Genomic DNA, 27,233 nt, shown 5'->3' with positions numbered 1-27,233 from the left:
CTTAAGGTACTCATTTATTCAAATTCTTAATTCAATTTCACTATAACCCATGTGTGCATAGGTACTTTCGGTGAAGTACAATACAATTAAGTGAGGGATATTATGCCCCTAATATATCAATTGAAACAAAAGCAATTTTAATATTTTTGTTACTTACATTTTAATCAAAAAATACACCTTGAGTTGACAATGATTTGTTTTTGAAGGACAATGGCAAGAATTAAACGACAGTGTTTTTTTTTAATAACAGTTTGCAAAATAAAATTCAATATTAATTTCAGTAGGATAACTGTGATGAATAAAACGATTCTAAATCGGATTTAGCATAAAAATTAAAAATATATCTAAGCCTGTGTATTATGTCCCCACTCGCAGGAATATGTTTTATATTACAGAATTTCATGACAGTAGCGGTTGGTCAATCCGAATTTCAGTTTACAAATTTTCTTCAAAGCCTAGGGTAAACTTCTTGCAAGAGATCTGATTAACCCGACTGAATAAGATTAATACTGCTTTTAGTAATTGTGATATGTGTACAATCGGTCAGCAGTGAGGGGCTGTGCAATAATTATGAGCCTCCCTGAAGGGTGAGGGAGAAAGAAATGTGTGGTAAAAAAAGAGAGGGGAAGCAATTTTTGGCATGTCGAAGAGGCAAGCGACTTATGGGGCACTTTTTCAATATAACATGGAAAATCAGTACCAAAACTTTCATATGAAAGGTTTTCTGCTTGTTCCGCTTACATCATATCTTCAGAGACCATTAAGGTTTGAAAATTGGGTGAAAGCAATTTTTGGCGAGTTGTTTGGATAGCGTACCCTTCCGGGGATCATAATTAATGCAAACATCCCCTTATTGAATATGGCAGTTTCATGACTGGAATTAACAAGTTGGAGCTGAAACAAATGTATGGATAAAAATACAAAATGGAGTTATGTCGGTTAATGTCAATGCAAGAAGTACCACAGAGCAATATTTGCGACCAAGCTTTTTGAAGCTCACATGGAAGATTATTTTCTTAGAAAAAATAAACAACCACTTCAATTTCCTTTACTTGGGAAATTTTAAATTGAATTACGTAGTATATATTTGTATATAATTATAAGAAATAAACTATATTTTTGAATAAACTATATATTTTGTTTTTAATACATCCTGTATTATAATGTGCAATTACATTACATTCTATACACTTTATAAGAGAACTAAAAATACATTTAAACACTAAACAAGCTAGTTACACATATCTTGTTAATAAAAATGAAAACAATTAAATTGTCAATTGATTATCCAAGTTGTCAAGTTTGTTTCATGAAAACACCAGAAACTGATTGGGACAGTTTTTGTCCCCATGCTTCCATTTCATCAAAAACTATAATTTTGTGTTTAAAAGACACTTAAATTAACCCAAACTTGCTTTAAAATATGTTACAAAAATAAGCAAAGAAACAAACACCACCAATGGAATAACCAAAAACAAATGAATAAAGAAAACTAGAATGCTATATCGCAAATTACAAACAAGGAATAAATGTCATCTTGCCAATGTTTTTTTTAAGTTTGTGCATTATAGACTGCCTTCTGGTGTATAAATTCTTAATACTGAAATGCTTATTGGAGAGGTATTTCTGTGTAGTCTCTACCACGTATACACATATCTACACAACTGTCCAAGTTATGCAGCTTCTGTGTTCAGTTATTACATCAGCATGCATTGATTTTCCTCCTTTATTTTCCAAATATTTCTCCAAACATACCCAGAAATGGGCTATTCCAATTAAAATCCATACACCCCTTATAGAAGGCATAACCTTAATATTTCACACAGGGAGTGTGAATTTCAAAAGGTATTACCTGAGTGGGTGTCTCTATTTGAATTCTACACCCCCTGTATGGGAGATTCAGGTCATGTCTCCTATAGGGGGTGTATGGATTTCAACTTGAACAGCCCAATAGGGTGAAACCTGTTTCTATTTCCCTTTTTTTCAGGAAATTATCAACATTTACTGATACAAACAAAACATATGTGCAAATTCAGTTAAAACATTGTAAGTTCATATCTTTCCTTGCTACTTGTGTATCATTTTTTTTCTTCATTGTATCTATAGTACAATGCTAATTGAATGTTATAAACCATCATTTTCTCTGATAATTATCTACTATTGTTTAATAATTCTCAACAACTTACATCTTGATTAACATAATTACATGTCTAAAGAAAAATCTCACAAATCTGGATTCAGACAAGTTTTTTTTTGTACATCATTACATCAAACACGCACACACACAACACCCCTCATGCTTATGAATAGACTATTTGAACATATTGTGATACTGTACATTAGCCTTATTCCTCAGTATTCACCTTAAAATTTAACAATCAAGAACTGTGTCACAGGTCAAACTATTAATATCCTTCAAAGAAAACTTATGCTTGACTTTTTAAGCAAAGAACTAGATGTAAATATATACATTAAGGTTACTACGATGTTTTCGTAGTGGTTGCAAAATCAAACAATATTTTGCAACATGGATATCCGAGGAACAAGGCTAATCTGTTTTGATGCCATGCAGCTTTGGTACTTGTCGTACATTTCACAACACTACTTTGTGTCTTAATTACATCATCAACTGTTATGTTACACTCAGTCTAAATGCTAGCTCCACTAACTATACAACTATACAACTTTACAGTTTATAGGACAATAATATAAAGCCATTTCATTAGTCACTTACATCATGACACCTGCAAGATGATAGCCACGGAAAACCACATTTAAGTAATGTGATAATGGTATTATTCTTGTGCTTAATTCAGTAAAAACTCCTTTGTAAACTTAGCTATTCCCCCACCTTCAATTGCTGATCCAGATTTATATGTTTATGATGAATGAAAGTTTCAATTTTGGACTGGCCTAGTAAAGTGCTACAAGTGACAAAACTTAGTATGAAAAACAAAACAAAATCTGCACTGATCATACGAGAGGTATACTTGAAGTGACAAAACTTATTATTATGAAAAAAGAAAATGTCTTCATTTGGTGTACTCAATTTGGTTGAACATCAAAGGGAATAACTAGCTTCTTTCACAATATGTTTTGAAATTTCAACCATTCTCAAAACAGAGTAGCCTATAGCATAATGTTATGCTATAACCTAAGAGAGTTCAAGCCCCTTATCATCCACTGGTACAAAATTAATGTGCAACATTTCTCTAAATGGGGAAATCATCATTACTACAGATGTATCCAACCTTTATTTTATTACCACTATATACCATGTACTACTCAGAAATGCCAGTCCATACTTTAGCTTCATTCCCTCATCAAAACTTCTTGACTATTTCTACAGTAACAGTACTGGCCTATAGTATAGTAATATCATACCAATAACTTGATATTTTACTACACCAATGATTTATGTGAACGATGCAGATATAATTATCACTTACAAAACATGTTCTCTTATTTGGCTTAAGTTTAAGAACGTCCTAACGCAATGGGCTATTCAAGTTGAAACCCATTACACCCTATGGAGACATGACCTTGATCTTCCACACAGGGAGTGTGAATTTCTAATCTAGGGATACCTGGATGGGTGACTCCATTTGAAACCCCCTGAGTAGAAGATTAAGGCCATGTCTTCCATAGGGATGTATGGATTTTAACTGGAACAGCCCAATGGTTTACAGGTACTAAAGTTCAGGTTTTAGGGTTACTGAGTTGAGACGTAAAATTGGTACGAACATAAGAATAGAGATTACGGTTAATTAAAGTAGATTAAGGCATTACAAGAAAAAAAGCCAATGAGATATTCAAAATGAATTCCCATTGATCCTTCATGCCACCCATTCCCTTTAAAATCACAACCCAATTTTACCACAAACAGCTTATCCTAACATCAGAACATAGCCACAATGAAATGAACCTGAGAGATGTACTCAAAACAATCATAACATCAATCAAGATAAAAAATAAACCCATCGAGAATGAAAATAGAGCAAAATACCGTGGGACAATATACAAGGTGATGATTTTCAATGGATGTTATAACTTTAATACAAGGGCTCATTTTGATTTGGTGGTAGAACTACATAAATATTTACAAATTAAGTTGCCAGCCAGAGTATGACACTGTAACATCTACAATTGACATAAAAATAACTGTCTAGCTAGCTTCTTGTTTGCTGCTAAGTTACCAACATCATCACAGAGAATAAAAGTTAAAAAAGGTGCATTTTACGTAGCAAAAACCCCGTCAAATCTTTCTTAACAGATATTAGGAACCAATGTTGATGAATTTAAATATGTCTAATTGTTATTGAATTGGTAGATGTTGTGAAATACTTGAGTTGCACTATGCTCACTTACAAGACTCATGCACCGAGCATTAAAATTGAACTTGCCCATTCCCTGTTACAAGCAATAAACAATTGCTTTCAGACCTATACACTAAATCACATTGGTCAAATTTTAATTTCGTGTTGCTTGCAACTTGAGTGTAAATTTAGTTCAACTCGCAATGCGTCATTCAACCTTAAAGAAATGAACCCTGTTCAAAATTCTGATCAGTTTTCTTCATAACAAATATACCATTTTAAACTCAATAATTAGCATTAAGTGGGATTTTGTGACCTCAAAAATAAGTACAGTGTATTTTTCAAATAATTGCTTTGTAATTTGAAATGAGTAATGTTTACATTTGTTTTGTCAAGAACTATGAAGGGAATGGAATACCTATTCTTATATCAACCTATGAAAAGGTTACTTAATTTCTAAAATAACTTGGAAGGTATTTAACCCTTTGATATTCACAACATATACACGATCATTCTTTCTCTCTCTCAGTTAGTAATTTACAATCCCCTCAAGCAAACATAAGGTTAAACCAAGAATGATTCAAAATGTTACAATTGATTTCCTAGTTTCATCAACAAATAAAACAATATTACACAAGTGGTGGTTTGATTGATTAGTTTGTCATCCTGATAAAACTGTCCAGTAGTGGTAAGAAGCTAGCCATGAAGCAGCAGATAAGATGAGGTTTGGTTGACAGGGTGGTTGGTTACCGTGGTTACAGTGTGTGGTCCATCTCACTCATACTTGATGACCGTTTCTCCCTAGAGGTCTCTCCTAGTGATGCAGAGCGACCCAAACGTGGCATGGGAACATCAGCAACTGTAATACAGATTGGTTTGGAAAGGAGAGGTGGTAGAGAGAAAACAAAAAGTGGGGGTGTGAAAAGGAAAACCAAAAAATTCATTAATATCAAGGTTTGTAACTGCCATTACTGATTCACTACATCACTTTTACAGCATACATACAAACATTCATATGAAATCAAACTGACAAGTTCACACAACCATAACAACTAAATGATTTTTTATATATTATTTTCAACCATGCACTAAAACATCTTGTTATCTTTAAAAAAAAAATGTTTGAACAACATTTGAAATCGTCCAAAACAGCAACAGCGAGGCTTTGTATCGAGACATTTTCTACTTTGTGGCAAATTACAAAAAAAAATCCCAATTCATTTAGTACTTGTCCATCTTGCTATGCAAGATTGATCTTATCATCAACAATTGACATGGTAGATCAGATATGGCATTGGCCATCAAGTTCTTATAATTATGATAAACCTGTGGATTTGGCTGGTTTACACTTCTGGCATAGAGTTGTAGGCTCAGCAAATTATAACAATTGACATCGTATTACAATTTGGACTAGAATTATTATTAGGCAAATAAAACTTGATCCGATATCATAATATATTGTTGATTTGGCAAAGATAGACATCCAAAGATTGCCCATAAAATGTTTTTAGACAATATCATATACTCCCCCAACCCCGTATTTGCAGGTTGCTACCCCCCCCCCCCCCAAATGCAGATTGCCAATTACTGACCCTGTATTTGAATAAACACATAATTTTGTCACATCCAAGCCATTTTCATCACAACTCCACAAGCAATTTAATTTTGCTTGTAAATTAACAAGAAACGACCACAGCGCATGTCTGTTGATTGACAAATGGACAGGGTCTATAATTAATAGACCACACCTTCCTCTCAACTTCAGTTTATCACTGTCTGTGCATGACAGTTTTTGATCACCCAGTAAATCCATGATGTGCTTTAAATCCTGAGCTAGCCCTGCTTGAAGTCAATACACTAACAGCCTCAGAACATTAAGCCACCTTCTAAGATGATTAATTAATGATAAATAAACAATAAAAGGGTGTACACAGGACTTGCTGGAGCATGGGTGCTGCAGTGTATGGCTAAACGGTGCGTAGTTACCTCGGTGTTTTAGGAAGAAAAATCTTTGCAAAGAAAGTGTCATTGTGATAAGGAGTGCTGGTAAATAGAATAGTAGGTAGGTGTGAACTGGTATGATAGTGATGTTGAAAATGACTGATATATCAATCATCAGCTCTTTCTACCCACTCACATAATTGCAACAATAAAGTATTTAAAACTACGCAAATTCTTCAAAGAGTTGAAAAACATGACAGAATTTAAGGCAGTTTACATAAAAACAAAATCTCAGGATAATACACTAATTTATAATTGCAACAGCAAGCAAAGCAAGAGGGAACATCTACTGCTTGTTTTGTACATTACACACATTAGGAATTGACTGAGGCAAGCACACTTGAATGCTTTAGAAGCCTCCAACACAAGCTTAATTAGGTTTACTAATGGAGTTAATAACTACTAATATATAATACAGGTTTATTCACAACGATATGCCAGATGTATGTAATTGGCACTAATCAACTCCTGCAAATCATTGTATTAAAACAATGCCATAGGAGACAGTAATTGCAAGCAAAAGCATTCAACATCAACTGACAATTCTACATTTGATCACAAAGCAATCATATCACATGACATTAATAATAGCACATGACTCTGATCACATGACACACACCACTATACAGAAACTAGAATAGTATCCCTGGGCTTTACTCAGAGGAAGGTTAGAAATGTGTCTGAATCTGGTTTTATTCAACTCTTACATTGTGTGCTATGCAAACTGACAATCTGATTTGCAATATTGGTTTCTGGTCGCACACCAAATGAATTTGAGGAAATTCACTGAAAATCATAGAAGCACAGAAGAAATTGTTGTCACATTGGACTGCACTTGCTAAATTATGTTCCTGTCTTCAATTCAAGCATCTGATACATGCAGCATTCAAATATGCTGGTTCAATTCCTTTCCATAAAATCCCCAAATTTGAACTACGGAAAATAGTTTTCTTCCGCAACTTTTTGGTGCTCTTAGAGAATACACAGTAGTGCGACACATGATAACTCAACCATTTCCAAGCAAGCCCATGGGAGGGATCATTACCCATCATCAAGCAGCTACGCTCGTTTCACCTGTACATAATGGCCTCACATGCCTTCATCCATACTCTGTTGTTTCGGTAATCTGATTTTTGAGGTCTCCCCAAGGGATGCTGCCCTTCCAAGTCTTGCAAGTGGGATATAGGAGACTTTTTTTTTGAGAGTTTTAAGGCGGAGATGACAGAGAGACCAACAACCACAGGTTGCGAGGTTGTAAAGAATGGACATTGATAAGGTCAGGAAGGAAAAAAGAAAAAGTGGAAGCGTGCAACAAAGAAGGAAGAAAAAATGACCAGTAGGCTATTAGTATATATATGTTATCCATAATTTCATCAAGAAATTTTACAGATTTGTCTTTGTAGATTTGGTATTCATGCTAGGAAGGCGAATACCAGTTTGTTGCATTGTTTTGAGTAACTATTGCACTAGACAATCCATCTCTACAGAGAGGAATACATGCTGAAGCAGCTGCTGTGCAGAAAACAAAAAATGTTGAAAATACAGTTAAGTAATTCACAGAATCTACACTACGAAGCACAATTCCTTTTACAAAATGTGTGTACTTGACACGCTCAGCACGTAATTATGTAGTGCCATTGATTAGCAGCTCATGTGATTTGCTGATAGTTGGCAACAGTGTTGTTGAGCCCTCCCAGTTTGCAACTGCTGACAGCAAGCACAAAATCCATGATTATTAAAGGAATCTTGCTTCCTATTTTATAAAAGCTACACGAGTAATGAGACCAGTATAATTTAGGAATATATATCTGGACTACTCCCGACTGCAGAAAAATACAGCAATAATATTTTGGAATTAAAAAAACATCATCTTGTTTTGCCAAATGAAAGAGCTAAATCCTAGTTAGTTCTAACTGGCAATAAAAGTCCAATTTTAACATTTTTGCAATTTGAGGAAATGGACCAAAACTTACAATTGTAGTAGCAAACAAGTCTAAGCATTCAAAATCATGAGTGTTGGCTAAAAGTTAGGTAATAATTTAAATGTGTTTTCCAAAAATTAGAATGCATAACTTGAAATAAGTCTGTGTACAAGTCTTTGGGCTTGATTATCACAGCATATGGAAAACACATGTTTTTTGGCCCTTATTTCCAAAAATTTACCAAATATTGAAATATTTTCATCGCCAATTAGAACTAACTAAAGGACAAGGATTTAGCTACGTTTCATTAGGCAAAATAGGATTATATTTTATAATCCACAAAAATTGGTGCCATATTTTTCTGGAATAGGGAGCTGTCATGTACAACAAAAATTTTGATACCGTACATTAAAAGTTTCAATAACACTTTATACAATACAGACTATTCATACAGAGATGCCACTTGTCAAGAAATTTTCTGATTTCAGGAAATTGTAAATAAAATTTACAGATTTCAGGAAATCGTAACCCTTCCTGTGCAAAAGAATGGAGAAAAGTGCATTTTCAGGATTTTTCTGGAAATTTTGACAACACCAAGTGGCATCTCTGTTCATAGGATCACACTTCTTCCACTGGTCCCAAGTGTTCAGGTACTGGACAGTCCATAGCATGACCTCTATGCTTCAGAAGCTTTGTTGTTCTTCATTATTAGACCAGTAACACATGACACTGAATGTGACCATTCCTTGCATTGTGGATCATATACATAAATAACAAATGACTACTTGTCAATGTCGTGTAAGCAGAGCCCCTTTAGAATTCACTTGAAATAGGTAGTACCACACCCAAATTCCTGTACAACACTATGGGACATCAGACACATTTGGTCATGGACAGTATCTTACTTAGCCACAAATCAACCCATCATAAGATGCTGTCCTGGTTTGCCCATGTGACAAGCAAATTAATGGCTCTGCCAAATGCTTATTGTACAAATAGAAAGTTCTCTGAATTCAGAACAGGCATACAAATATTGAATGCTTGAGTTTGAGTGCACAGTGGTAAAAATATAGCATTATGTCAAATTTTGACTTTTTCTTCGCCTCGTGAAATGGCAATCCAAATTTGACAAAGTGATTTATTAATACTGTTGCACAAACATAGGTAGGCAATATTTGTTTTCTATAAAGACACACACTAAATTCTTTTCCAGCCATTGAAAAGTACAAAATATTCAAAGGCTCAAATCAATGCCATCATTATATAATATACATTGGCTAAACAATACACATTTGAACTTGATCAATGAACTCCCAGTAGAGTGTAGAAATCAGGTTTAAGTCATCAAGGTCAAAATTATTGATGGGCTGTTTCATTCAAATGACAAGTGCTTGTAAATTTCTAGCTAAGTGCCTGCCCTGTGGGGACACACCAAAGTGTTCCTTAGACATGTTTCAGTCAAGGACAAAATCACATCAGATTAGCGTTACAAATGTTCGCTCATGATGCACTTAGTGCAATTATCAACATAAAAATTACAGATAAAAGCATGCACTTAAATATCTAGACCCAAGTTTACATGGTGCACGGTGAAACTATTTGTATACACCATCATTTTCACCTGCCCCCTTGAGAGAGGCATATAAACAGGACAGGAGATACACATGGCTTATAAAGTAAGCATGGCTTATAAAGTAAGATTTCAGCCAAATTACAGCTAGTTGACACAAGACTCAAGAGCTAAGCTAGAGGCTAGTGTTTATTCAAGAATGGACCATTTCAATTGAAATCCATACACCCCCTATGGACAACATGACCTTAACCTCCCACACAAGGGATGTAGATTTCAAATAGAGCAACCCACTCAGGCAACTCCTTTTAAAATTCACACCCCCTGTGTGGAAGATTAAGGTCTTGTCTTCCACAGGGTGTGTATGGAAATTAACTGGAATAGCCCTATGGAAGCAGTGTTTATTCAAAAGCCGAGCATCGTGTTATCAGTGCAGCCCACTTAAGCCTGGCACAATATTACCAAAAGCAGAAGCCATTTACTATTTTAAGAAGGCAAATATCACACAAATCTACCCATTTACAGTACAAACTATACTGTAGTAAACTACCCACACTACTGTTTACTGCAAAGATTGGACATCAGATTCTCAGAATAATCTAGTTGTGCAAGTAAGTATCCTAATCTAGCATTAGAACTTGTAATGCTACACATGTCCATGCAATACTGATAAGCACACCATTTTAAAGGTTTGCTTACATATATTGAGTATTGTTTTCGGAAGTGTCCGTCTGTTTCTTGAAGGCATTGGTTCATAGTTATCTAGGGTATGGTTGATCTTTAAGCAATATTGTCAGATTTGCTCCAGAATAGGCCCTCAGATTTATTCCACAATTCTGATTTTCACACAACTATACTGTGATGAAATAGATTACACTGCAAAAAGCAGAGCCAAATGTGCTGTACATGCTGTGCTGTAACCTGTTACATACATCCAAGCCATAGGTGAGCTACTCCTCTGATCTCCTTTCATGTGCTTTGGTCAAAACCTGTGATCAGCTATCATATTATAAGTTACCTCAGCACTTATGCAGTGCAGTTTGTCTTCTATCTCCATCATAGCCAACATCTTACAGACACTCACTATACTGTGTTTCATCTCAAGTTGAGAGTAAAGACATGTTGGATTTCACATTGGCAGATTCAAGTTGCACGCGATAACCAAGTCCCGCGAGGTATATACACCAGTGTAGAAGGGCAATTTGTCTGTACACTGGCAAATCAACTGTGTAAACACACTGATTAGAATCTGCTACTACTAAATCCAACATGCCGTTACTCTCAACTTGAGACGAGACACAGTATATCTGCAAGTTGGATTGGTGTTAACATGATCAAACTGTATTATGTATTACCAATATAACACACAGAAGCACTTGACATTTCAGCTCTAAACTCAAGTTGACTACACAATAAAAATTGATCAAATCATAGCCGTTGCCAGCTACCTTTAATGATAATATGAAAGTGCTACTTAATTTGTATTATCACACTCAATGACGTGTCAGGCCGCCAACAAATTACAACAGGAACAACTATGAGCAGTATACACACACATAAAAATGGTTTGAGAAATTCTTCAGAAACTAGAGATGGAAATTAACAAGATCTTTCTGAAATGTGTGAGCAAATTAGCAGTAGTTGTATGATACATGAAAGAACACATACAATCCCAATAAGCCGATGGAAATTGTGTTCCCATTACCATATAAAATTGACTCAGAAATTATGCTGTGTATACATAAACTACAAGAGGTTTAAGTTGTTGGTTCGATCCGCAGCATGTGGTGCATTGTCATTCCTGTTGTCAAGTAACTTATTACATAATTATTCTAAATACTGAAAATTAGGCCTAGTCAAATACAATTTGTTTTGAGAGGATACATGTACATACACTTATTGACAACAAGACCATATTTGACAGAGAGAAAAATATCGTCTACTTAGCAAGTATTGAAAAATGCAACACCGTATCTAGACTTTTTGCACATTCAGGCTTAACAAATGCATACTGTACAGGAGAATCTTGCCACATTATAGCATCCAAATTTGGAATCCCTCAATTTAAATCTTGTACCCTTTCATATTCCAATAAATCTCGTCATAAAGTTGACTCAACGTTTTTGAAACCTTTTAAATAAAGTGATAGAACCCATAGATTCTGTCTGTTATTTCAGGCAAGATTCTTTGATGTGCTACATTGCTTGGGGTCAGCAAAAGCAGGCACTCGGGTGTAGACACAAACAACCTGTTTCACACAACTATGGACTTGTTAAACTTTGTGTACAAAAGTCTATGAGTGTGTGTGTGTATTTGTGAGTGTCGTGTACATTATGCACGTGTGCACACTTGAAGAATGTTTGTTTCCAATAATGTGGCCTATTGTGATTGTGTGACCCATTCAAGCAAACTTAAGACAATTATTGCATGAGTTAATTAGATGAATAAACTTTATCACCTATACCTTAAACCCCCCCCATATAGCCAATCAAATGATAGAGTTTATGAATATTGACCTTTCTCTGCGTAAATGGGTCACATGTGCGAAAATTTGCTTCCACACAACTTGGGTTACAAGAACATTAAAACTGTAAAGCCCAATTCAAGAACAAAACTAAGCTAGAAATAAGCTAACAGTTAGGTTCCACTACAATATTTGTAATATAAGTGTCTATTATATCTCTGGATAATATAAGAACAGGTACAGGGGAACGAAGGACACACATTTGGAAGCTTTAGCTATGAATATTTGATACAGCTAATCCCAAATGACTAATTCAAATACCACAAGATGTTATGACCCCCAAATGGTCATGTAAAATAGGGGGATGATGTTGATTGGTGTGCACGTATTACCAAAGTCATTTGTGGCATTTATTTTTCTTCTGTATGATTATGGAATCATCTCTAGGTCTCAATGTTCACAATAATAGGAAAACTTGTTGTGTAAGCAATTGGACATGTGCAGTCAACGAGAAAACGTTATGCAAAAGACAAGGAGCTAATATACTTACTCAGGCCAAGTCCCTGCAGAAAGTACTGGAAACTTTCACCGAGTTTCTTGGGCTGTTGAGAAAAGAAGTACAATTGAAAGTCAAAATCACTCCAGCAGAAAGCATGGAAAGGGAAAACATTTAAATTATTTGGCTGCTAAGTCAAAGTGCGAGAGTAGGCAATCATGACTACAGGTAAATTAGGTAATTCTTGGTCAAGTTCAAACACTCAGAATGCTAGTGGCATCCTGATAAACACACACGCATATAGCGTGGTACAAAAAGCATTCACACACCTTGCATTGCATACACACTTAGTATGCTACATGCACGCAACAGGTATGTTTGAGCTTGGACAAGAATTACTTAATTTGCCTATAGTTGAGATTACCTATGTACCAGCTGTGGCCTCAGGCAGCGCAATGGTATATTTTATCAAGAACAGCGCATTAGTCCAAATGGTCATTGTCTGAAAAGTGTTAAAGTTAGGGTTTAGGACATTGTAGGTTAGGATTAGGGATAAGGTTGGGATTAGGGATAAGGTTGGGATTAGGGGTTAGGCCTAGCATTAGGGTTAGTGTTAGGGATAGGTTTAGGCCTGGCTTACACTTACAGTTAGGAATAGAGTCAGGGTTATGTTCATGGTTAGGATTAGGGCTTAGTTTACAGATTAGGGTGAAGTTCCCGGTTACAGTTAGGGTTAAGATTATGTTTACAACCAAGTTTTTGGGTTTTCGAACTAAAGACCCTTCAGATTATCAAGACCCTTTGGATTATCGACCTGTAACCAATTTTTTGCTCTCAAAATTTATTATGTATCAGTTTGCCCAAGCTTCAACATTGAATTTTACACTCTGTCGGCTTGTTTCTTATCATTTACAACTCCATTTGCACCAGCTCTTTACCAGTATAAATATTTAACATGATCATGTCATCCAGATAAATGGATTCTCTCTCATGCTGGTTTAGTTGTTGCAACTTTCACTGCACGATACCAGTGAATCTCATTAAGTAAAATCCTGACAAAAATAATGCATCCTTTCCTAACAATTTTGCCCTTGGTAAGGGACAGAAACTAAATACTTGAAAAGCCTCAGAAAATTGTTACCACTTCATTTATTTACTCATTTATTCACTTTCAATGCTGGGCAGAAAAAAACTCCTTTGTGTTATTGGCCCTGAACATGTTTAAAGCAAAACCTCCTTAACCTGTTGGAGTTTTGTGTTATACATGTTCAGGGGCCACAAGCACATGACGTTTTTCCTGCCCAACGATAATGCATTGTCAGTCTGTGTAAAATGAGACAAACAGATTTATGGTTTAAAAAAGCACACAGAAAGGATGTTGGGTTAAAGATCCATTATAGAAACCCATTTTTTGGTTTCAACTATCAAGTGGGAAACATTACATTAGAGAGCTTGAGATTCCTAAACATATGTATCATACGCCCGTGCATCTATTCAACATCCCGTCACATGAGAGTGATTTTGAATAGATGAATGGGCGTTTGATATATTCGTTTGGAAACCGCAAGTTTTCTATTAAAAGCTACAAATGGGCCTTACATCTTCCTCTTTGATATCACCTCCTACATCTTCTGCTTTCATGATTGATGATAACTTCTTGTCAGGCAACAATTGGAATATCTTATCCTGCAGTGGGCAAGAAAATGGCATATTATAAGAAACATGTTACTATATACAATGTTACCACAATGTTTAATTAGAATTGTGTGTTCTGAAGAAAAAGGAGAACCTACAAGCCCTACCTGGTTGCAATAGATTTACACCCGTATTGTGAATTCCAACATTCACTACCAGATTCCTATTGCGGCAGCCTGCACTGGTACGCCGTCGCAAAGGTACTTGTGCAATACCAGGGAGTACCAGTGCAGTACCACTGGTGGTGGGTCCTGTGCAGTAGCAGCATTGGTACTGTGTAGGTACTATGTGTATACCAGCCTGGTATCTTTGTGACGGTGTACCTATGCAGACCGTGGCCTCAATAGGAACCTGGTAGTGTATTTCACTAACATACACATTGCAAAATCTGGAGCATATTCTTCTCCAAGCTCCTTCTATCTTGAGTTTGGTACAGACATTTTTTACGTTGTGGGATTATGTGTCACTACAAAACTTTAGGCGAGACAGAGTATAGACCTGGTGGATATGCTAACATCAACTGAGTTTCTCTACCACATACCCTCACATACACAAGGACTTTGTGATAGATATTAAGAATTACCATGACAAGAGTGAATATGTTCACTCTTTTTGGAGAGTGGATTTTACTTTAAAAGGAGTGGTCTCATATGGCTCCAAGGAGGAGTGGAAAAAACACTTTTTTTTAGCTGTTTCCGCCCTTTTACATTTAGAGAGTATGTGAATTATCTAAATATATGAGTATTTAAAATATCATGAATTGAAATCAATAAATTTTTGATAAAAAGAACTTATTTTATATGCATTCAGTAAAAACATAAACAAATCAATAAAATATATCCTCAAAACGTTAAGTCTGGATCAGTTGGGCCTGCGCGGGAGCCGGTAAAACAGGTGTTTTTTCCCTTTTGTCGGCTAAGTGGGGTATCTTTTATTCTCTATCTTCAAACAGCCAACAATCATGATCTCAAGTTACATCTAATACGTACCACATCTTTTGCATGAGGAGACTTGTCTCCAGTCACCAGTAGCACTGGACAACGAATTTGCTTCACCCTATTTGAGATATCGTCCCGACTGTAAGGAAATATAAAGTATAAGATACAAAAGAGAATGATATGAAAACCTTCAATATTTCATATTCTACATGGCCAGTGCCTTAAGCACTGAAGTCTTTACTAGGGAAAGAGCATGAAACAATGCTTAAAAATCTAGCTCCCCCTTGCTTGCTGCTTTGCATCTCTCCCCCTCGTCCTCATTTGTTGTGTTAAAAATCAATGTTGGTATGTGTATGCTATTGTTGTTGTATATTATATAAATTGTGTTTTGTGCTGCCTTTTTAGGAACTCCTGCCTGCTTGATGGCCTGCCAACACAGGTTTTCCGCGTGTCCTGGGGTGTTTGTACATTCTTTTGTTAATTTGATGTTTTTATAGTGTGATTAATAAAGAATGATTGAATAATATTAAAATATGTTGATTAATAGAATTACATTAATTTGCATGACCTATAATATGAATTCTTTCTTCAAATAATATTAGCTTATTATCCACTGTTTGTTCACAAAATACGGGAAAATATCTAGAATCTGGTGCTGTATTTCATGAATCCGAAGGCTGAATGGAATACAGCACCAGACTGTGGATATTTTCCAGTATTTTGTGAGAGCAAACATTCAATGAACATGAACTCTATCTATTATTATCTTCCGACTTGTACGTAAACTTTGCTGGAGGAATTTAGTTTGATGTGTCCAATTGGGTAAACCTGCTTAAGTTTACCACATTATTCTATCGTGGCCTTCAAAATAGTATCAAAAGGGATTGAAAGGCTGGCAAGAAACTCAATAGGTAGGGTGTGGAGGCCATTCAACCAACGTGAAAATTGTGTGTGATGAAATCTAAATGTCACCCGTTAAACACAAAATAAGTAACAAAATAAGATCCTAAATTTCTCTTAAAAGCAAACTCTGCATGCCCTGAAGGAAACAATTTTTAGCAGCTATCAAGCTACATAAGAATTAGAGGTACAGCATTGAGCGGAGAGGGAGAGCTCTGAACAATGGGTTCTGCTGACATACATACACAATCTACTAATCTTATCAAGGTAGCAATTTGCCAAAGGACAAATTTAGGCAACTCATATCATATATCAGCTGGTCAAGGTAAAATACATTATAAAAAGATGGGAGCTATAATTAAACAGGATATTCAGTCCTTATGCACCTGTCATCAGTTATATGACACTGTCATCTTATCGTCCCATGTTCCTTTAAGATGACCTACATGATAGGAATAGTCTCTTTTCTTAAAGCAGAGACACGGTTCACACATATGGGGTGTAAACAGGAGAAATTTGAAATATAAACACCTTCCAGTGCATAGATTTATTTAATACCTATTAAAGTTGTCTTGGGTTCTTGATAGTTCATTTGCAGAGGTACTACCAAGGTCACTAATACTTGGGTCGATCCTTCATGTAATTATTTTGTGTAAGCTAATCCTAACTCTAACCCTAAGCCTAATCCTAATCATACCCCTAATCCTAACCGTAAACTAACCTTAACCCTAACGGAGAAATAAAGTTTAATCTATGTGGTAAATTAAATATGAGAAAGGTTTTTAACACAAGTCAACACATACATAAATGACAGCCAGTGAAAAAAATTCACTGACTATCCAGGATTTGAACCTGGGACCTTCGGATCACCGGACCGATGCTCTACCAACTGAGCTAATAAGTCAGATGGAGAAGAGCAGTGATGTTATTATCTATAGGCCTTCAGTTCAATACCCGCCCTCTATCATCTTCTCATCCAAAAAGCTTAAGAAAGAGGTTTCGAAATCATTCCGAAATCATATTCGAGACAGAGAAATAAAGTTTAATCTATGTGGTAAATTAAATATGAGAAAGGTTTTTTAACACAAGTCAACACATACATAAATGACAGCCGGTGAAAAAATTTCACTGACTATCAGGATTTGAACCTCGACCTTCGGATCACGGACCGATGCTCTACCAACTGAGCTAATAAGTCAGATGGAGAAGAGCAGTGATGTTATTATCTATAGGCCTTCAGTTTATCTATAGGCCTTCACCTCCTTCTTAAGCTTCTTGGATGAGAAGATGATAGAGGGCGGGTATTGAACTGAAGGCCTATAGATAATAACATCACTGCTCTTCTCCATCTGACTTATTAGCTCAGTTGGTAGAGCATCGGTCCGGTGATCCGAGGGTCCCAGGTTCAAATCCTGGATAGTCAGTGAAATTTTTTCACTGGCTGTCATTTATGTATGTGTTGACTTGTGTTAAAAAAACCTTTCTCATACTTAACCCTAACCCTAATTTTGTGTAAAACCAGTACTTGAGTTGAATCTCTCTCTCATTCTTTTCCTACATTATCACAAGAAGATAAGCATTCATGATCATCAGGGTTTCAATTGACAGCTTTCTGTGCCCTATATAGAACGTACCCTAGCAGTTTGTGGCATTTTGAGTGATGAGATGCCTCTCACTTTTATATGAACCCACCATATCATATTCACATGATGTGAATAGTGAGTTGTAATTTTTGTGTGTATCAGTGTGATTCACTGACTGTCCTCTCCAAGGCATAGATTCTCAAAGCAGACTTGAGTCAGTGGTTTCCTGATTGAATTATGCTAAAGAGGATGCTCATGTATACATATCCTTGTGGCACATCTGGTTTCAATCCTTTTCATAATACGTCATAAATATCTTCATCTTTTTTCTTCAGTGAGACTCATTGACAGCTGACCCTCAGAGAGGTTCAAAAGGTCAATTAATCTGCATTTTGTCAACTTCACAAAATTATACAGCTTGAAAACCACAATTTTCTCAAGATTCTACAGCTTGCAAACCACAATTTTTCTCACAATTCTACAGCTTACAACCCACAATTTTCTCAAATGTTTTATTCCAATGCTTTTTTTTAAGTGCCTTATTCAAAATGTCTTAGAGAACTTTGTTTTATAATTTAAAGTACATATTTTATATTTAAAGGACATGGTTGATTGTTTCAAGTGAACATTTTATAATTGAAAGTTTTCATTCAGTTTTTGGCTTGTAGTAAAAGGAACAAGCATTTTGTGTTCCATAAAATGTGCACAATATGTGGTTCAGAGAAGGGTATGTCATGAAGTAGTTCACGTATGTGACATTTTCCTCTAAAAATACATGTCCTACAACTCAATGCTTAAGAAACACAGGTCTACAGCTCATACGGCAATTTTGCTTGTGATAATATTACATATAATGGAGGGTTGTAGCATGATTACTTACTCTATAGCTACATTACATTACATTTTGACTCGAGGTACTCACCGCATGACGTCACACTTACCTACAGAAAGCGTTGATAAAGGCTGCTAGGTTCTTAGGGTTCATGTGCTTGTATAAATTTTCATGGTAGTTCTTTACAACATGTAATTTGTCCTTGCCGTACTACAGGGGAAATGAAAAGAAACAAAATATAGCTTATAATATAACTTGCACTTGGTATTTTGTATTAAAGGGATATGGAAGATGCGATCAGTTGCTGCATACCAGCTGTATTTCCACAGTGGGTTAATTGGGGGGGGGGGTACTATCTTAATTGGGGAAAATGGGTGCTGTGCCCAAATATACAAATATTTTTAATCCTTAGCTAATTAACGATACTTCACAAATATATATATATATATTTTTACAAATATATATATATATTTGCACAGCAGGTCCCATGCAGTAAGACTCCACATCAATAGCCGAGGGCGGGGATGACGTTACAACTGCCAAACAAGTCAGTTAAAAACAAGCTGCGCGTTTTGAAAACAAATAGGGTAAATGAGGGCATGCACGCGTGCAGTGGGATTACACTTCATCAACGCAATGCGTTGCCTGGACAACCAAACTTTTAGCAAGTGCTGTGCCCACCGATGTCCTCCCTGGCCTATAAATGAAATTAATGATTATTGATACCTTTCTGACAGTGATGCTGATAGTTACAAACTAATTTGAAAAGAGTAAATAAAATATAAATCAATTATAACTATCCCTTGGTAAGATACATCAATGGCTGTTAAATATGAGCACTGCAAGACAATAGTTGCAGTTGCTGCACAACACTCAGATGAGTATTTCTGCTTAATTTATATTTTGTCCAATAACATTAATGATAAGGGCATAATGAAATGTGTACTCAATCAGATACCAGATGAGAAGGGCCCTAATAAAATCAAACGTGTAATTAAGTATATAATCAAAAATCATATAAACTGAAGATTCAAACTCTTAGGGGCACCATACTCAAAACACCCACAGGACACTTGCTCTTAAACCAAAAATTACATGTGACACAATCTGATCAAATCGGACCAAAGTTGGCGATAATGAAATTGAGATACATAGGCACAAAATTAAGGAGCAAAAAACAGTAATATGAATACATAAAAAAATGATAACATTGAAACCACGTATGCCAGCCAGCCAGGGATTTTATCATCAGTAAGCATAGGCACTGAGCAAGTAACTTGGTTAAGTTTCATATTTTCTACTTTGGTGTGAGTGGATCGGATTGTGTCATATATAGTCTGTACCACCTGAACCTGACCCTTAACAATCATGTTTTTATAAATGAGAAAAATTCAATTTGCATATCAAAGAAACTATGATACAGATTGTTGTTCCCAAACTGTTTTAGTGAATATTAATAATAATAATAATAATAATGAACAAAATGAAAAAAAAAACACCTTGCACTACCAAATGAAAATTAACTTAATTAATTAATTAATTAATCGGTGGATGCATTTCTATAACACAAGAATTAATCACTATAACCAGTGCAGGGGCATACCTAGAAACCTTATACCCGAGGGTGCAAGAACAGCCCTAAGTAAAATAGGCTCTTTTGCATGTTTCAGGCATAGACCCCAGGATAAGCAAACCCTCTTCACCCTGGATTGTTTCTCCTATTTAACGCGCGCGTTACACATTATGGAACATGCAACTATAGCGCAAGCGCCCAACACGTCATTCTATATCAATACCATGTTACGAGTCTCATTTTTTTGCCTATTATAAGCCGAACAAACTTTAGTATCCCCAAGCCACAAGTTATTTTTTTATAGGTCTGTAGTTTCAAGTGACAAATTAATCATTTTGGCTTATAGTGGGCATCAACAAATTAAACCGAACATTACGTCAGTTGTTTTAACAACTGACGTAATGTTCGGTTACTGCATAAACCCCACATGTACGGTAATCTGTCATGAATTGGCCTTAAACACCCAATTTGTTTTTCATTTCAGTATTTTATTACTGTTTTTGCCAGCATCAATTCAAATCATGCAAACACATCAAATACTACTTGGGATGGGGACGTATTAAATACGTCTTTGGGAATTTGCAACGAACGAAGCAATACAGTCACTCACACAAATTGATAGCCACTTGGTATTAAGCATTTAATCCATTAAGTACACAGTCAGTCAGAATAGGTCATGCTCTTAAGCAGGACTAAAGCGTCATGTATGGTGTGGAAAAATAATGTTGAGGGCAGGGAGATGACATAATTTATGAGATGGTTGGTAACTACCAGAAGCTAAATATACAGTGAATGGAACATAAAAGTGGAAGGCTTTTCAGTATGGAAAATGCATATACTGTCATCTGCTAGCTTTTGCACTAATTGCTAGTCTGTGCAAAACTGGTGTTTTGTTTATGCGATATTTAAGTAATAGTGATTGAAAATCCAGTGGTGTGAGTGACTTCACAACAAATAAAGAGGTAACCTGGTAACAAAGAGCAGAGAAAGGGTGAACCGCAAAGTGCTCTTATGCTTTGTTTCAGTTTATTTACATTTTTCTTTAATTACGGGAGAAGAAAATTAATGGAAAATAATCGATGGGAAAACCTCTCACATGTAATGTCTTTTTAATTTCTCTCGATTGCATCACCAATCACTTAAAATTCATTTCATTTGAATCAGTACATAGCTTTTGTGACAATCATATTCAATACCCGCAGATTTCAGACAAAGCTAACGATAAAATTTATGTTTGATCTGAAAAGATTACCAGTTGATTCATTACCTCATGGAGTAAATCTGTTTTACTGGGGACTGTAGCCTTTGATGTGTCAGCTGAGAGCTATTACTAGCACCTCCTAAACTGGTTGTTGTTTCTCTATCTTTTGTTTTTTCTTGTTCTATGCCCGCATCACCTTGCAATAAATATGCCCTAACATGATGCAGGTTCCTTTTGTGTGCTGGTAAATTTCAATGGAGGAAACCTGTTGACCAGCAAACGTTCACTGTTGAAGTATTTATTAACATCGCAAATTATTGCAAAGGCTTGTTTTTCAAGTACCAGAATGAAGAACAGGCACTGTCTATCTGATTCATGTTTCTTTGTACATGTCAGTCAAATTCTTCATTGGGCTAATCCAGTTGACATCCACACACCTTTGACAGAAGAAATGACCTTAATATCCCACACAGTGGGTGTGAATTTCAAATGGGGTTACCTGAATGGGCGACTCCATTTGAAATCTACACCCCCTGTGTGGAAGATTAATACCATCTCTCCCATAAGGGGTGTATGGTTTTCAACTTTAGTAGCCCATTCAACAAGTTGCTATAATTGGCATAATCTATGCCACAATCTATGCCACAAAAAGGGCATTCAGGAAATATGTTCAATCAGGAAATTATTTTTGCTAATGAGGACGATGACCTGTGCCAGAACCGAGTAACAGAAGTTTTTACCTGGCCTTGGCCTAAAAGATATTCAATTACAGGTTATTCAACTGCTACATTAAAAAAAAAGTCTTGAATGGAATAAATATCCATAAATCTGACAACATCTGATGCAAATGTTGATAATTTCATAAGCAAGGGATGATGAAACTGATTAGTTGGAACTATTTAGGGTATTCATTGACCTAGATGCAGTATCAACTCCAACTCTCAAAGAGTTGAACATCAATGTTCTGCTGCACGGAGCACATGATTTGTGCTTACGTGGGCTGCGTGCTGTACACCTGCATGGTGGTATACTCTGCCGACATAGATTCACCATAATTATGCATACAGGGACAGTGACACACTGAAATGACTCAGATTAAGACATCAAAGTTTGTTGGGGGTGAAGGACTAAGTGTTGCTCAGTCATATGCTGTAAACTGGGATGATAATTATGGTAGTGGTTTTTTATTTAAAGTTAACGGTTCAGCTGTGGATATTGATATGCAAAGCAACATTTCGATCACTAAAATTTCACATTATGATAATCTTTAATGACTTGGGTACAGTGATCAACTTTGATGCCAATCAAAGTTTGCAACAGATCGTGACTTTGCATACAGGACATTTTTGAAGCCCTGGATGTACCAATTTTGAAAAAGTCTGACTGAACACACACTTTCTCTGGTCATTTGGGGTCTATCTACCCAGTTGTGAATTCACAATGTCATAATGTGCACATTTTTACTGGCAACATGGCTATGCCGTATTTGGCATGGGTTTTGCGTTACTTGGGTGGTACTTTGTAGATTTCTTGTATTATATTATTTAATACCCCAGTTGGAAATTTGGGATTTCCTTTATCTAAATATGTAAACATTTTCATAATTACTTGGTTAAAAGTTTGAAAATTTGCAATTGTAACTGAATATGATATATAGCGATAATTAACTTTGGGCAACAAAAAATCTTGCGTGTGTGGTCACTGTAAAAGTAGTAATTTTTGTGTGTGTAATTTTGCGAGTTTTGCTGATTTTGAGCCACTTCGCTTGTTCTTAAGTTCTGCATTTTGCAGTCTGCATTGAGTGTGAAAAGGGCAAAAATTTATTGTCTGCTGACACTTTCTCTTTTACAGTACTGTAATATACAAATGCAATTCCCAAAGTGCTGATTCTGCATTCAAAAAGTATCTACAATTGGGCTATTCCAGTTAAAATCTATACACCCTCTATGGAAGATATGACCTTAATCTCCTACACAGGGAGTGTGAATTTTAAATGGGGTTACCAAATTGGTTGGTTACTCCATTTGAAATCTGCACTCCCTGTATGAGAGATTACAGTCATGTCTTCCACAGGGGGTGTATAGTTTTCAATTGGAATAGCCCAATCTGTCACACTTAAAGACTTCATGGTTTCCTTATTAGTAACTTGATTTGTACACAGGCAAATATGGCTCCTTTATATGCACTTGTATTAAGGCTTATTTATAATGTTATAAATATTCATGATCAAATCATACCATTAAATTGGTCAACCGCAAATTACTTAAAACTTTGGCTTCGGGAATGGGGTTATCATGTAGATAGGAAAAATTATATCCCTCATATATAGATTCCTGTCATCTGATTGGTTAAAATTGGGGTATTGTTTTAACTGCCTTGTATTTGAGAGAATTTCATCAAAATGAACTATTGACCTGTCATGGATCCAAACTATTGACCGGTCATGTGCGTCTCATGCAAACTGCGCAATCGCAACCACGTACATCCATTTGGTATAAAACAAATATTGACTGCTTTATATTCGGGACACGGTTAAAATTATAAGGCCCATGGTGATCTCAAAACGATGCTATGACCCTCGGCTGCAACTCAGGTCATAGCATGGTTTTGAGATCACCTTGGGCCTCTAATTTTAACCATGCATAGCAGTCAATATTTGTATACTATCACATGGAGAGACCAATAAGGTGGCATGGTTTGCTCATCAATACAAGGTGTAATAATTTTTCCCTATCTATATGACAACCCCATAGCCAAAGCTTTGTATAATAAAACAAATACTACATGGTTTATATCAGGGAAATAATGAAGCTACATATCCCTTGTTACTGGCTACAGGGCTGTCACTCCTCCCTCACCCTCCAGGTGACAGACCCCTAGCAAGAACCTCAAGGCAAAATAGTTTGCCCTATTTCCCTGATATAAACCATGTAATATTTGTATACCATCAGGTTGTCACCCTCAAGTCTGAACATAATCATATCAGCATGGTCTATGATAAAATGAGATTATTTCTTCATTACTCAATCCCAAGTTTGCCACTGGACCACCTAATCAATTCCCATGCTCTGTGTGAGAGATTGAAAACCATAGCAGGGAGGGTGTGGCTGCTGCTTGATCTGCTTCGATGTTTCTTTACTAAATCATGTTGTCAGTTCTCTCGGTCTACTGCAACACACCCTGACTTAGGACGGGTTGAGCGCTTTGGTCCCCGGAATCCCCCTCTATTGCAGCCTCAGTCTGTTATGACATTACATGGATCTTTCTGCCTATCCACCTCAAAATGTTGTCAAAATTGTTCCAGCAGGCAAAAATCAATTTAAGTTTTTAATATATTCCTGTAAATTGATGCTCACATATCAAAATAACAGCAGATAAGAAGTATTGCTTCCATGAGAAGGGAGAATTTAGGTTTGCAAGATATTTACATTGGCATGATTTTCTAATTTCTATTTATTTCATGGATGTGTACTTCACCATTATCATCTTACATTACAGTACATGCATGTTCTTTGCTAGCATAACATCACTTTAAGACTTGAAAACTGAACCACTGTTAGCCCGACTTAATATCACCTCCATGCAACACAATTATTACAAAAATGTCAACCACAAGTGTCTACCAAAACTTTAACACACATACATTGATTGACAGGGATACATTAAGGTGGTCCTCTCAATAACAAGAATTGCACCCTGTGCAAAAGTGTTCCCGACAAAACAGCGGGCACCCTGTTAGTGTAATCAAACCCTCCCCTATAAAATTTTGTGTCAATGTATATTGGTGCATTATGGTAGAAAAATCAACTGATGGAAATGTTTGCCTGAAATAACATGCAAATTAACCCATAAATATTGAAACAAGAAAAAGTGGGCACCATGTTAGTGTAATCAAGCCCTCCCCTATCAAATTTTATGTCAATCTATATATCGGTGTGTTATGTTATGACGGAACTGACCGATGGAAATGCTGCCCTAAAAGTAACATGCATATTAGCCCACAAACACTGGTAAGCTAATCAAGCTGCAAAGCACCAACACTTACCATCTTTTGAATTACATTGTGTGTTTCAGCAATGGGGTGGATTGATAGAATATTGGAAAATATGCAAATCCGCTCAATAAGATGCATCATATGTGATTAATATAACACACAAGTATTCAGCAGCGAATACTAGAAATCCTCTGCTTTTATTACCTCACCACAATTATTACAATGTTGTGTTGTGGTGATGAATTAAATGAGATAGTGGCCTAAGTATGTAAATTAGCTCATTAAAGGCGCTACCGGTGATCCCCGCAAAGCAATAAAAGTATTTTTTATTTAGGACTGGATTAGAAGTGAAAGATAAGTCAATAAAATTATTATTCTGTATTTTTTCATATGAACAAAATTGAAAGAAGAAAACGGCAGTGTTGAAAATATGAAGCCCAATTCAATTGTATCAAGCTACAAAGTCAATAGCATCCATACAGAATGGGCTTTTTGAAAATAGCCTGAAAGAGCATGTGAATTTAGGCTTAGAAGGTTCAGAATGGGCTAAAAAATTTCATAAATTTGGACAACAAAATCCTAAAAATTCTCATGCCTGGCACAGACACATTCTCCAACATTGACGAAAATGTGACATTTACCCGTATTATGTCTCTTATCACTTGCAAGGTATGTTGGCACATCTATTCTCTTCAGAAAAATGCACAAATCAGATATTTGATGATTTTCTAATTTAGCTTATCACTGACTGAGCCTTTAATATAATATGTTGCAAATAACAAGATACAAAGCCATAGATCACCACAACTGATTATTATTGGTCATGTTGTCCCCTTTGCACACAATTTCAATAGTGTGTACAGAAACTAGGCCGGGAAAGTGGACATGAAAAAAGACAGTACATACACACACAGGTTTTTCAGTGCTGTTCCCCTTAGTGTGTCATTAACCCTACCTGTACCACACCCTACAAAGTTTCTAGTTGATCATCTCATTAATGTTCTGATTTATCGGGTGAGTAGATTAACAGTTTATTTCTGTCTGCCCAACCACCCAACAAGAAAACAGGAAGGCTAAATCAGACAATCTGAAAATGACAATGGGCACCTAAATTGCTTTCAATTAAATTTGCAAGCTGGCTACCGTTAAATAAAATGAAAGTTCTCTGCGACATAGTTTTGGCTTTTGGACACATGAATGTCAAATATGAGAATGGGTTATTCCTGTTGAAATCCATATATCTCCTATGGAAGACATGAACTTAATCTTCCACAAGGGAGTGTGGATTTTAAAGGGGTTACCTGAATGGGTGACTCCATTTGAAATCTACACTCCCCTGTGTGGGTGGTTAAGATTGTGTCCTACATAAGGCATTTCAACTGGAATGGTCCAATAGACATATCAGATATGAGCTACTACAGAATGAGTTGATGCTATCATCTCTACATCATCGGAATTGGAATAGCTTCAGTGTTGGATTATGTGATCAGTAATATTACTCAAGTTGCGAAGGGAAATAAGTATCCCAGCAACACATCAATTCAAACAGTTTAAACAATGCAAACAAGATTCTCAAGTTACTGCAATTGAACAGATATAAAATCTTTTCATAGATGGTACACATTGCTGTTGGGTGCCACTACATAACGGTAAGAAACACTTTTGCATGCTGGGGATATATCTGCTCAGCAACTTAATGTTTGAATTGTACATCAAATGTTTAAGCTAATTGCATTTGAATGTTTTGA

General features: G+C 36.0%; 1 protein-coding gene and 1 non-coding gene across 7 annotated transcripts in view; both read right to left on the bottom strand.

Moving 5' to 3' along the window:
• Positions 1 to 2,929: 2,929 nt before the first annotated feature.
• LOC140148774 (uncharacterized protein ZK1073.1-like) overlaps positions 2,930 to 27,233 on the bottom strand; it is a 97,783-nt gene continuing 73,479 nt past the window's right edge. For 2 of the 6 annotated variants that reach the window (XM_072170835.1, XM_072170836.1), the window contains exons 10-14: positions 18,827 to 18,927; positions 15,454 to 15,541; positions 14,369 to 14,455; positions 12,824 to 12,875; positions 2,935 to 5,175 (exon numbers count right to left, since the gene is read on the bottom strand). In XM_072170835.1, coding sequence (XP_072026936.1) covers positions 5,072 to 5,175; positions 12,824 to 12,875; positions 14,369 to 14,455; positions 15,454 to 15,541; positions 18,827 to 18,927 — 432 coding nt within the window. In that variant the 3' untranslated portion in view covers positions 2,935 to 5,071. Of the gene's footprint in view, positions 5,176 to 7,362; positions 7,508 to 12,823; positions 12,876 to 14,368; positions 14,456 to 15,453; positions 15,542 to 18,826; positions 18,928 to 27,233 lie in introns of all 6 variants that reach the window. The other 4 variants (XM_072170833.1, XM_072170834.1, XM_072170832.1 and 1 more) reach the window with 4 other exon arrangements.
• On the bottom strand, positions 17,134 to 17,207 carry Trnat-ggu (transfer RNA threonine (anticodon GGU)). Its single transcript has one exon. It is a non-coding gene; the product is annotated as a tRNA-Thr (tRNA).

Source organism: Amphiura filiformis, chromosome 3 (assembly GCF_039555335.1).
Source record: "Amphiura filiformis chromosome 3, Afil_fr2py, whole genome shotgun sequence".
NCBI lineage: Eukaryota > Metazoa > Echinodermata > Ophiuroidea > Amphilepidida > Amphiuridae > Amphiura > Amphiura filiformis.
This window is presented reverse-complemented; position numbering and strand designations above follow the sequence as displayed.